Source organism: Lissotriton helveticus, chromosome 2_2, assembly GCF_964261635.1.
Source record: "Lissotriton helveticus chromosome 2_2, aLisHel1.1, whole genome shotgun sequence".
Lineage (NCBI taxonomy): Eukaryota > Metazoa > Chordata > Amphibia > Caudata > Salamandridae > Lissotriton > Lissotriton helveticus.
The window spans coordinates 319,903,201-319,917,136 of record NC_136060.1 but is presented as its reverse complement, the minus strand read 5'-3'; the positions used below and the strand labels follow the sequence as shown (position 1 = coordinate 319,917,136).

At 43.2% G+C, this 13,936-nt stretch overlaps 1 protein-coding gene across 1 annotated transcript in view; it reads right to left on the bottom strand.

The window, feature by feature from the left end:
• The window catches only part of CLNK (cytokine dependent hematopoietic cell linker), a 1,039,166-nt gene that overhangs the window by 327,505 nt on the left and 697,725 nt on the right, over positions 1-13,936 (bottom strand). The window contains exon 10 of the mRNA XM_078678887.1: positions 10,178-10,306. Within this exon, the coding sequence (XP_078535013.1) occupies positions 10,178-10,306 (129 nt within the window). The remainder of the gene's footprint in view (positions 1-10,177; positions 10,307-13,936) is intronic.

Here is a 13,936-nt window from a genome sequence, read left to right as displayed (position 1 = left end):
AGTGCACATGCAGCCCTCTGCCCAACAGTCATCCCTGCTGTCAATCAACAGGCCCCGCCCTGTCCTGACACTAGGTTCGGGATGGGGTGACAAAAAATAAAATGCTAATGAATTAACTTCATTACCATTTGATTTTTTGTCTCTGGGGGCATATTAGTGGGGCGACGTTCCTCTGCCATAATGGAGGAGCCGCCCCTGAAACCTTATACCCCAGATTTTTACATTTTGTTAAAATGCTGTATATTCACATCCTTAGCGAGCTTGTTGTATTTAAAGGTTTGTTATTGGGAATTCATGTTTTTATCCTTTGTATAAATGCCAAACAATGCTTTTATGACACAAGCTGTCGAAATAAAGCTATTGATTGATATTGATATACCCAAGGTTCTACTTCAAATGCTACTTGTGGGCCTACAGCCCTAATTGTTCCACCCACAGAAGTAGCTATTCAAACCTGTCTCAGGCCTGCCACTGCAGTGCCTGTGTGTACAGTTAATTGCCACTTCGACTTGGCATTTAAAACTACTTATAAAACACAAAGAAACCTGGGGGTCTAAAACGAGAGTCAACCAAGTACTCTAAATTAATAAGACTGGGAGCCACATGAGGTATGCAAAGTGCAACCATACAGTCCTAGACCAAGTAGGTAAACCAGCGCATCAGACCACTCGCAACAGTAGGTGAAATCCAAGGTCCAGAGATGGATTCCCATCAAAGTCTTGTAGGTGATCAAATGTTATCATCTGGTCATCCAATGGTTGGGCTAGTGTGTCTCTTGATCACTGAGACTGCTTCTAGACTCACCATGTAGGACTGGGATCAAAGCCCACAATTGCCCGTAGACCATGCGTATGATCACCAAATGGGACCAAATGCAGTGCAAAACAAAAAAGAGTGAGTATAGTGTAGGAATTAAAAATAGAATAAAGAACTAACAGCGAAAACCTTTAATAGCTGTAGGCCTTTTTCTGATTAAAAACACAGAACAGCACAAAAAACAGCATCAACAAATAACTGCTTGTGGGGCCGACATGTTTCTGCCAAGACGGGGGACAACCTCCCAAGGCTTTCTTCAGGGCCTCTGTTCTCATAAAAGTTTTATGCTACTGCTGGTGCGTGCTACAGAAATGAGTAACCATATAAACTGTGAAAAAAGCAAACCATAAAGGATATGTTTTTCTATTCCTCCATGCCAAATGGTGTATTATTCACCTAAAAAATAGCAGAAATGGTGTAAATGCGTAGGGTCACTCTACTTGTAAATTTGTCAGAAAAATTAATAACAACAGGAACGAATTCCTTACTCACCCATAATGGCAGGGGATATTACCTCACCTCGTCTGGACCAAGCTCAGGGAGAAGGAGGCCACGCTCTACATGGGTGAGGAAAAAAGGAATGCTCATTTAAATGGAAATGGGTGTCACTACCCCTCTCCACCATCAAAGTGTACTTCTCTGAACATCCTCCCCTCAGAGCCCCCTTAAAACTATTAGCTCTTCAGTAGGCTCACCCACCACCCTCTGATGAAACAACTAACTCTTTAAGTCAATCCTGTATTTACATTCGAATCTTAGGTTGGTAAAACTGATGCTGTTGCCCTGAACCTACTCCTCCTTACCTCTCTGTCGTTGCCTCAGGCAGGGTCCTAGGGTTGGGGGAGGCAACAACTGGGAGGCGGAGGCTCTCTTATGAAGGGCATGGCAAATGCCTCCATTGCCTGTTTAACCAATAGGCTCCGAAAAAACTCTGGCCAATCGTAGTAATTGTATTTACAAATAGTCTATCTTGCATGCACTAGTTCAAGTGTGAGTTGAGAAATGCCAGGTCATAACCCCATAGGTACAACATTGTATGGAATTCATACTGAATGTAGGAAGCACTCGTGAAGAAGTCGTGTATGTGTACATTGTATAGCGGGATTAAGATGTCAAAAAGCCCGCGAAAGAAAAATAAAATAATGCAGAGTCTTCTCACCTAACTCGGCTCTGTAGTACCTCCTTATTAAGAAATTGTCAGCAAATTAGCCCTTCGCATCCAGAGTGAGAGAAGGAACTGTTCTACCAAGCGGAATCACACTGGTGACATAATCCGCTGATGGCGTGATCTCGCGTGAACACTTGGGACACAAAGTGACGTCATCATGGCGGGAATTGTAGTTCTCCTTAAACAAAGGGACAAGTACAACAGCGCAAAGCGGCTGTCACAGTACATGCTGATAAATGCCTGCAACTAACTAATATTGGTACGTTTACAAAAGGCGAGCAGTAGGTTAATAAACCCCTTTAGACCCACTCGTTATGTAAGTCCTTGGGATGTCAATAATTGCTCAGTTATTATGCCATACAGTAAGTACCGGTATGTAGTTTATTGGAAGATTACTAGATGGCTTCATCCCGTGGTGGTGGAATGTGGATCAGATCCATGGCAGTATGAGATGCCGTGTGAACAATTAATTAGAAAGTTATGAAGCCACTTGCTGTAAATAGGATTCACAATTAATCAGATTATTATCCTATAGATAAAACCAATAGATGGTCCGAGATTCACTGACCATGGGTTTCTTAAACTGGTGATCTTGTGAAATGATGTAGGTCTCAATTCACCATCTACTGTCATAAGTAGTAGATGATTCACAGCTTAGTCCAGGGTATTTCATCGTTCAAACCCCGGGTGTCTGAGGATAATTTAAAGATCCATTTTTGTTCCCTAACAAACAGGTACTTTGAAACGTCACTGATGTAAGAGGGTATGAAAGGCTTCTCGAGAACCACCCAAGTGAAATCTGTTTCACTGTGATTCTGTTCAATAAAATGTTTAGTGAGTTTAGAGACGCTCTTTTTACACCTGAACGCACTTTTATGCTCTAACATCCTCGTCCGTATCTTTGTCGTGGTCATGCCTACGTATTTTGCTAGGCAGGGGCAAGTAAGCAAATAGATCAGTTGTGAGCTATTGCAATTTGAGAAACTCTTCAAACGCCATGGGCGATCTGTACCTATATCAATCTGGGTGGTTTTGGATATCTGCGGACTAACCGAACAGTTCCCACAGGGCTAATTGTCTATTACTGCCGCTGAGTCCCAGAGTGTACCTATCGGTCTCTTAGGGGTTTCTCTCGGTCGAGTGTGTATCAACCGGTCCCTTCAGACTACTGGACCTTTTAAATGCAAACAGGGGTTGTTCAATTTTGTCATTTCCAAAGTTGAGAACCTTCCAGTGGTGTCTCACAATGCGTTGGAACTGGTTTGATTTGGTGTTAAACGTAGTGACTAATGTTAACCGATCTAAGGGGGGCTTTGCTGCTGGTATCTGTAAGAGTGCTTCTCGATGATTATTCGCCGCCCTTTTCCAAGACCGTCTGATCAATTTCTTTGGGTAGTGTCTTGCTCATAATTGATTGGAGAGCCTTTCAGCATGTTTATTGAAGGCCTCAGAAGTAGAACAATTACGCCGCACTCGTAAAAATTGCCCATAAGGCAAATTATCCCTTAGGGCTTTGGGATGCTGGCTTTCATAAAGCAACAGGGAGTTTCTGGCCATAGGTTTTTTATATAGCTCAGTTTCTAGACCTGTTGGGGTCACATAGATAGAAAGATCTAGAAAAGATATTCTCTCCTTGCTGCATTCAACCGTGAATTTCAGGAACTGATTACGTGTGTTAAGCCATTGGTGGAACGATACAATAGACTCATTGTCACCTCGCCACACTACGAGGATGTCATCTATGTAGCGTTTCCACCATTGGATGTGTGGTCTGAAGGGATTCATGATGGTGAGCACCTGTTCCTGTTCGAAGGCATGAACATACAAATTAGCCAAGCTGGGAGCGAAAATGCTTCCCATGCTGGTCCCTGACAGAAACTGAGCTATATAAAAACATGCTGAAAGGCTCTCCAATCAATTACGAGCAAGACACTACCCAAAGAAATTGATCAGACTGTCTTGGAAAAGGGCGGCGTATAATCACCGAGAAGCACTCTTAGAGATACCAGCAGCAAAGCCCCCCTTAGATTGGTTAACATTAGTCACTACGTTTAACACCAAATCAAACCAGTTCCAACGCATTGTGAGACACCACTGGAAGGTTATCAACTTTGGAAATGACAAAATTGAACAACCCCTGTTTGCATTTAAAAGGTCCAGTAGTCTGAGGGACCGGTTGATACACACTCCACCGAGAGAAACCCCTAAGAGACCGATAGGTACACTCTGGGACTCAGCGGCAGTAATAGGACATTACTCCTGTGGAAACTGTTTGGTTTGTCCGCAGACATCCAAAACCACCCAGATTGATATAGGTACAGATCGCCCATGGCGTTTGAGGAGTTTCTCAAATTGCAATAGCCCACAACTGATCTATTTGCTTACTTGCCCCTGCCTAGCAAAATACGTAGGCATGACCACGAGAAAGATACCGACGAGGATGTTAGAGCATAAAAGTGCATTCAGGTGTAAAAAGAGCATCTCTGAACTCACTAAACATTTTATTGAACAGAATCACAGTGAAACAGATTTCACTTGGGTGGTTCTCGAGAAGCCTTTCATACCCTCTTACATCAGTGTGGTTTCAAAGTACCTGTTTGTTAGGGAACAAAAATGGATCTTTATATTATCCTCAGACACCCGGGGTTTGAACGATGAAATACCCTGGACTATGCTGTGAATCATCTACTACTTATGACAGTAGATAGTGAATTGAGACCTACATCATTTCACAAGATCACCAGTTTAGGAAACCCATGGTCAGTGAATCTCGGACCATCTATTGGTTTTATCTATAGGATAATAATCTGATTAATTGTGAATCCTATTTACAAGCAAGTGGCTTTATAACTTTCTAATTAATTGTTCACACGGCATCTCATACTGCCATGGATCTGATCCACATTCCACCACCACGGGATGAAGCCATCTAGTAATCTTCCAATAAACTACATACCGGTACTTACTGTATGGCATAATAACTGAGCAATTATTGACATCCCAAGGACTTACATAACGAGTGGGTCTAAAGGGGTTTATTAACCTACTGCTCGCCTTTTGTAAACGTACCAATATTAGTTAGTTGCAGGCATTTATCAGCATGTACTGTGACAGCCGCTTTGCGCTGTTGTACTAGTCCCTTTGTTTAAGGAGAACTACAATTCCCGCCATGATGACGTCAGTTTGTGTCCCAAGTGTTGACGCGAGATCACGCCATCAGCGGGATTATGTCAACAGTGTGATTCCGCTTGGTAGAACAGTTCCTTCTCTCACTCTAGATGCGAAGGGCTAATTTGCTGACGATTTCTTAATAAGGAGGTACTACAGAGCCGAGTTAGGTGAGAAGACTCTGCATTATTTTATTTTTCTTTCGCGGCCTTTTTAACATCTTAATTCCGCTATACAATGTACACATACACGACTTCTTCACGAGTGCTTCCTCCATTCAGTATGGATTCCATACAATGTTGTACTTATGGGGTTATGACCTGGCATTTCTCAACTCACACTTGAACTAGTACATGCAAGATAGACTATTTGTAAATACAATTACTACGATTGGCCGGAGTTTTTTCGGAGCCTATTGGTTAAACAGGCAATGGAGGCATTTGCCATGCCCTTCATAAGAGAGCCTCCGCCTCCCAGTCGTTGCCTCCCCCAACCTTAGGACCCCGCCTGAGGCAAAGACGGAGAGGTAAGGAGGAGTAGGTCCAGGGCAACAGCATCAGTTTTACCAACCTAAGATTCGAATGTAAATACAGGATTGACTTAAAGAGTTAGTTGTTTCATCAGAGGGTGGTGGGTGAGCCTACTGAAGAGCTAATAGTTTTAAGGGGGCTCTGAGGGGAGGATGTTCAGAGAAGTACACTTTGATGGTGGAGAGGGGTAGTGACACCCATTTCCCTCAAATGAGCATTCCTTTTTTCCTCACCCTTGTAGAGCGTGGCCTCCTTCTCCCTGAGCTTGGTCCAGGCGAGGTGAGGTAATATCCCCAGCTATTATGGGTGAGTAAGGAATTCGTTCCTGTTGTTATTACTTTTTCTGACAAATTTACAAGTAGAGTGACCCTACACATTTACACCATTTCTGCTATTTTTTAGGTGAATAATACACCATTTGGCATGGAGGAATAGAAAAACATATCCTTTATGGTTTGCTTTTTTCACAGTTTATATGGTTACTCATTTCTGTAGCACGCACCAGCAGTAGCATAAAACTTTTATGAGAACAGAGGCCCTGAAGAAAGCCTTGGGAGGTTGTCCCCCATCTTGGCAGAAACATGTCGGCCCCACAAGCAGTAATTTGTTGATGCTGTTTTTTGCGCTGTTCTGTGTTTTTAATCAGAAAAAGGCTTACAGCTATTAAAGGTTTTCGCTGTTAGTTCTTTATTCTATTTTTAATTCCTACACTATACTCACTCTTTTTTGTTTTGCACTGCATTTGGTCCCATTTGGTGATCATACGCATGGTCTACGGGCAATTGTGGGCTTTGATCCCAGTCCTACATGGTGGGTCTAGAAGCAGTCTCAGTGATCAAGAGACACACTAGCCCAACCATTGGATGACCAGATGATAACATTTGATCACCTACAAGACTTTGATGGGAATCCATCTCTGGACCTTGGGTTTCACTTACTGTTGAGAGTGGCCTGATGCGCTGGTTTACCTACTTGGTCTAGGACTGTATGGTTGCATTTTGCATACCTCATGTGGCTCCCAGTCTTATTAATTTAGAGTACTTGGTTGACTCTCGTTTTAGACCCCAGGTTTCTTTGTGTTTTATAATTGATTATTAGGGGATAATAGCCTGGGCTGGTCTTTAAAATAACTCCCTTAGACCCTTCACTCCTCGTTTTTGCTAGTATTTAAAATTTCTTGCCAAGCCTTAAACTGCCCTTTTATTACATATCAGTCACCCCTAATTTAGGTCCTTGCAACCCTAAGGGCAGAGTACTATGTACGTAAAATGTAGGACATGCACTTTTATGTTTTTCATTTCCTGGGAGTGACAAAAAGCCTATTTCATTTTCCACTACTGTGAGGCCTTTAATTGCGCAGAATTTGAAATTCTTTAATACACTTTTAAGCCTTAATTCCTGATAAGAGAGGAGTAGCTTTTTCACGTTTCATATTTTTTGAATGGTAATGATAAATCCTCCTTACTGGTAAAGTTGGACTTAACATTACTGTCCTAGAAATGCCACTTTTAGAAAGTGTACATTTCTCTACTCTTAGCTCTTAGCTCTTGTGTGCCTTGCAGCATGTCTCAAATACATGTCTGGGATGGGTGATAGCTACAGTTTGTGACTTCCCTCTAGACAGCCACAAACGCAGGAAGGTGAGGGTCATCTGCATTTTGAATGTTCATCTGCATTCATCCGCATTATGATTGGTCTTCCTAGGCAGAGAGGAATGGGAGGGGCTGACACACTTCAAAAGGTAGCATCCTGTCCACAATCAAAGCACTGATTTACCCCCCACAGATTGCCTGGCTGAGAGGGCTGGGCTGAAAGGGATCCTTGAACACTTCAGAAAGCTGCTTTAAAGTCACCCCCTATACCAAAGGCCCCTTTAGGTATAAGTACCGGGTCTTCGATCCCCTAAAATCAGACACTTCTGAATCTTGAACTGAACTTCTGTCAGAAGGACTGCTGTGCTGATTAAAGGACTCAACTAGACTGCTTATCTGATTAGCTTTTCTGCGAGTTGCCCTGCTTCCTTCTGCTCCCTGATTCTGCTGAAGGAGTGCTGCACTCTACCTTCCCTCCAAGTGATTCCTGAAGTCTCAGGAACACAAAACACTTTCTGCAATTCTGCTGGTGCTGCTAGGCTCTGCCTTCTGTTAGTCCTACCCTTGCCTGAGGTGCCCTCTTAATGTTCTGGGCCTCAGAAGTGGATTCTGAAGATGTTTTCTACAAAACTGACACATTGTCACCCCTGCACAGATCGGAGCTGGTGCATCACCCTTCAACATCGAGGCAGAGGCTCTTCAACAACAGGGGTTCTACAGCCTGCGCGGCCCGATAACGGCGCTTGGCACCGCTGGGTGATAATGCATTGGCTTCATCTCAGTGAAGCTCAATGACGATGCTCAAATAAATATTCTCCATTTATCTAAACCTGTGATGTATTCATTGTGTTGCTCTGCTACTGTGTGTGTGTTGCATAAATACTTTACACATTGCCTCTGTAGATAAGCCTGACTGCTCTGTGCAAAGCTACCAGAGGTTGAGCACAGGTTATCTTTTAGTGTGTATCTAGATTACCCTGACTAGAGTGGTGGTTCCTGCATGGCCTGGGTGCATATCTCAGTCAACCAGGAATCCTATTTCTAACACTTACCATATGGGTTTTTTGTGCAAAGGCATCCTCAGTAAAGCTGAACAAACTTCAGGCTTCTCAAAGTAAGCTGATAGAGAGCTGTAATCCTAACTGGAAAACAAACTCTCAACAGATGCAGATTCTCCTTACAGTCAGCCACAGCCTTACATCCTATGAGTACATTACAGAGGGCCTCAGCTGTAGCTAGCACAAGAACATTCGCAAAGTAAAAAAATGCAATCACACCTACTTCAATTTACAAGAAAACAGACATTCCTGATTACATGTTCTGTCATAATCAGAACACTTGATCCATTGAACAGATCTCACGCCTGCCAAGAAAATAGCGTTTTTTACTGTTACTGTTAATTGGCACTTTTGCAGTTTGACATTAGCATCAGCATGCCATTGCAGTTTATAAATCATAAACCTTGTGACTGTTACATGACAGATACATCAAAGATGGCCAACCTGTCCTGATGTTTGTAATCATTGCAAATTCTAAGCACATAGGGGCATATTACCAAGCAATAGCGATAATTATGGCTATTGCTTGGTTAGAGACAAAATTTTACCGCTTAGCTGCGGCAATTTTTATCGCAGATAAACCTTGGTATTACCAAGGTTTATCGCAAATGCGATAAAAAACGGCCGCAATGCATGAATATCGCTGAAAAGTCAGCGATATTCATGCATTACCGAGCTAATGCTCTTAGCCATGTTATCCACCTCCCATTGGATAACATGGCTAAGAACTGCTCAGGGCAGGTGTTAGCTTTTGGAGATATTCGCGCTTAGCGCGAATATCTCCAAAAGTTGGTAATAGGAGATAGCGATGTTAGCGACTGTTTCCAGTCGCTAACATCTTGGCACGCCCACTTTGCATGTCATTAGTGATAAATATCACTGACATGCAAAGTGGGGCCCAAGATGGTCGCTATCTCCTACTAGCTGTCGCTAACTGGTGTTAGCGACAGCTAGGTAATAGGGAGATAATTTTATCTCTGCTCTCTTGGCTTTTAAAACCAAAAAAGCGGAGATAAACCCCCTTGATAATATGCCCCAAACTTTCCACAAGCAATCACTTATTCCATTATAAACACAAAAATGACCACAAATATATAAGGGAAAGGCAGGATGCAACACCACTCTGTGCAGCTACTGCATCCCAAAACCATAATACATTGCCGCCTTCAAAGACAAAAGGATTGAGGGACTCTGAAATATTGACATTATAGTGTGGAAGGATCCATTACAGATCCCCACAATTTTAGAGCACGCCAAGACTGGCCATAAGGAGCACCGATCCAGCAGTTTTGGGGGTTCCTTATGTTCGGGAGCTAAAAAGTATATATATATATATATATATATATATATATATATATCAGAGAACTGCAGAACAAAAGAACAAATGACAGGGATGGAACACTTGCATAATGGACTTTAGTCCTTTTAGAACAGTAAAGGGGCTTTGCCATATTGCGCGTTGAAAGGAAATATCCGTGTTTGGCAGATCATAATACCCTTATTTAGAGCAATATCGAGGTAAAAATAAGATTTAGCGTTTTATCGGTCAATTACAAATCCATTTCCTTTCCATAAAATAATTCGTGAATTCAAATTATTAGTTTCATCCAAATAAAGGAGCTGTGTGACTCGGAAACCCTGAGTACTTTTCTATCTTTGTATACATTTTGTTGTGCCTTAATATGTAACAATAACAATAAAACAAACTAAAATAAATCAAATATCAAAAGCAGTCAACCAAAAGTTACTTTGTACATATATTCATGCCGAGAATATCAGAATAAATGTATCTAACAAATAAACGAATTAAGCTGCTTTCATTCACAAACGATTTACAATTTTTACCTTGTATTCTTGCCTGTCATGGGGAACGTATTTGACTGACTCATGCTTTTCCTTAATGGTGGCACGGTGATGCTCTCTTCAGGTTCGGGAGGAAGAGGCTGATATTTCTTTAGAAGCGTCTTTGTTGGCCTGGTGATACAAATTCATAACACTGAGTAGGAAAATCTGAGGCGCTATGATTGTGTTTTTAATTTTTAACAAGGGTTGATTTTTTTTCAGTTTTTATTTTAGAAGTCTCGCTGAGGTGCTACACAAACCTCTATCTACAAATTTTACTTCATGTTCATGCAACCCTCAAAGAATGCTTTGTATTCAGGTGTACAAACCAGTGAAATATATGTCTGCCAACTATTGCGAAATAATTTATCTGAAGTAGCTCAGCTACTTTCTGAAAAGTGGGGGCCACAAGTGGTTGAACTGAAATGATGGTTTAGGAATTTTCAGATTTCTAATGGAGGATACACATTATCGTGACAGAGGAAAAGCAATTCACAGAATAAGGGACATTTATTTATCTGTGCTTCACATACGTGGATTTGCATATAACACTCAAAATTAAAGGCCCGCGACTACCCTGATGTGACTTATTGCCAATACGATGCAATACTGCTCATATTTTCTTCTGCATATTTCCACTACTACACAGAGCACCTCCAAGTAATAGGGCCTTCACATTCTCCATTAGACAACACTGACATATTTCTCATATTCTCCTAACAAGTGATGCTTCTTTGTACACCACAATCTACAGACAACCTAAAGCCAATGGGAACAAACTTGGAAGAACCTAATACTCACCTGTCTTCAATATTAAATAGAAAACAAATCACCTTGTTCAGTAAATTGCATGAGTGGATGAATGAAACATTCAATAGCATAATCCCCTCCAAATGTATAAACACCCAAATAAGAAATAGAGGATGTCTTGGATGGACGATGGAATAAAGAAGATAAAAACATAACTGTTTGCTAGTCAGCACCAGTGGCCCAAAGTAAAACCTCCACTAGTCAAACTATGGGGCCGATTATGATGGCGGACGGACCTGAGTCCGTCCGCCACCATAGAGCAGGAGGGACTGTCCGCAGGGGCAGCGGCGGTCCCTCCGTGCAGATTAGGATGTGACCGCCAGGGTGACGGTCACATCCTCTATCTTTAACATTGCAGCGGGTGCAGCTTCTAGCTGCACCCGCCGCAATGTTAAAAATGCATGCACGGCATTTGCGTGCACAAAGCAGCAGGCACCGCGCGGTGCCTGCCGCTTTGTTCACGCAAATGCAGGGGGGTACACATAGGTACCCCCATGTGCACCCCCCACCCCCCTTCACCCAGGGGGCTCGCAACGGGCCCCCGAAGTGAAGGTCCGTATGCTTTTCCACGGCGGAAAAGCCGCCGTGGAAAAGCATACTTTCTACTCCATCCTAATATGGCTGGCGGTGTCTGATAGACACCGCCAGCCATGTTAATGCTTTTCCGCCACGGTCGGAAGGCGACCGCGGCGGAAAAGAGGAGGACAGATTGCAAGACCCACCAGCCATACTAATTTGGCGGTGGGTCTTTCCAGCCTCCGTGGCGGTTTTCCCGCATCCTCCGGGCCGGCGGTGGCTTCCGCCGGCACGGAGGATGTGGGAAATCCGCAATCGTAATAGGCCCCCTAGTGTCCGAAGCCTCAGTAAGATTTTAAAAACTAATACAAAAAAGAGTTCATTATTCAAAGGTATTTTAGATGCACAGTGCTGCACAAAGTACATCAGAATTCAACAATCCTGAATTCACCACTTTCACACATAAGACTAAAGATTTCTGAAATTAAATGGCAAATCATTTCAACAACAAAACGTATACACTAGAACTCGACCTATCAAGAAAAATGGCATCTGTCTATCCCAACAAAAGCACCTAGTGGAATCACCTCAAAGACACTAAGGGGCATATGTACAAGGAGTTAATGCCGCTGTAGCGTCAGTTTTCTGATGCTACATCGGCTTTTTTTTAATTGCCGTATGTACAAGTTGCTGCTAACCGCGGTTAGTCCCAGCATTCTGGTGATAGCGTCTGTTTTTCTGTTTGCCACTTCTGTTAGCAATAGCTAACGAAAATGAGATGCAAGTTAATGTTATTAATGGTCTTGTATAGCGCTCGGCTACTCCGAGGAGTGTCCCGGCGCTTTAAAAAAACCTGATGCGACTGTTGGGAGCAGTGGAGGGACAGGAAACTATTGAACAAAGAGCCAGGACTTTAAATCTTTCCTAAAAGTCAACAAATTCGTGATTTTTCTCAAAGGAGCTGGCAAGGAGTTCCATAGCTTGGGGGCTAGATAACGGAAGGAGCGACCCCCGATCCGGGCCCAAAGTATGGATGGAACAAGTGCCAAGGCCAGAGAGGCCGACCTCAGCGTTCTGGACGGCATGTAGAAGGCCAGTCGTTTTCTAATATATTTTGCTCCAGAGTCAAGAAGTGCTTTGAAAGCTAGTGTAAGTGCCTTGAAGGCCACCCGCTTCTTAATTGGGAGCCAATGCAATTTTTTCAATAGCTCTTTTGCGCTGGTTCTACGATGGAGGCCATAGATGGCTCTAGCAGCCGAATTCTGCACTACCTGTATGCATGATAACAGGTTATCAGGCATGCCCAGGTAGAGGACGTTGGAATAGTCCAAGCGGGAGCCTATCAAGGCCTGTACAATGACTTTTCGATGAGCAAGAGAGAGCATAGGCAGAAATTTCCTAAGCATTTTTAAAATGCCGAAACACTTTCCAACAAGACCTAGGATCTGAGGTTTCAGAGTAAGACCCTCATCAATCTGCACTCCCAGATTCTTTGCCTTGGAGGAGACAGCCGATGGAGGAAACATGGCCGGAGGCCACCAAGACTGCCATCTGGGGGCAAGGTAGGTAATACCGTGTAAAAACCGCTGCTAACCTCACTTCGCGATATGTACAATGATCTCTGGTGAAATGAAAAAAAAAACAGCCAATAAGGTCAGTTAGCAGCTGGTTTCTAAGACCAGAAAAAAGGTGGTCTTAAAAATGGCGATAGCAAAACAGGATATGAGGGGGAGTTGCCCAGAACCACATTTGACAACCCACTGATGCCATGGAGGTACTGCTCATGCAGCTTGGAGCACCAAGAAGACCACAACAACCACCACCTCCACCCCCAGGACCACCACGGAGGCCGCGTCAAAGGGAAATCCGCAATCGTAATAGGCACCAAAGTTCTGGCACATTGTAAAATGGGGCAATTCTCAAAATTCGCAGGTACCCGCAAATCATGTACCTATAGACAGATGGGTGGAGCATTTTGAGTCTCAATTTTCAGGATTGGACCTGAACGAGGATGTCATTCCCTCTGCCTCCCAAGATATGGCCAGTATGGATGATCTAGTCTTCGAAAGTAGAGAAGTTGAGAAGGCCCTGAGTGAGATCCCTAGTGGAAAGGCCCCGGGTATTGACTGTATACCGGCAGACCTCTTCAAATACGACCTAGACAACTGGGTACCCTATATCACCTTTTTGGCTAATGCCATATCCAAGGGGGCTGTTGTCCCAGAATCATGCAGAGGCGCTGAAATACTGCCAATATATAAGAAGGGGAACCATGCAAACCCGGGTAACTATCGCCCTATCAGCTTGATAGATACAATCCCAAAAATGATTGCAAGGATGGTCCTGGCTCAAATACAGAGCTGGATGGAGCTCGAGGGAATTTTTTCTCCCCTCCAAGCTGGGTCCAGATCATGCACCAGCACCATTGAACAGGCC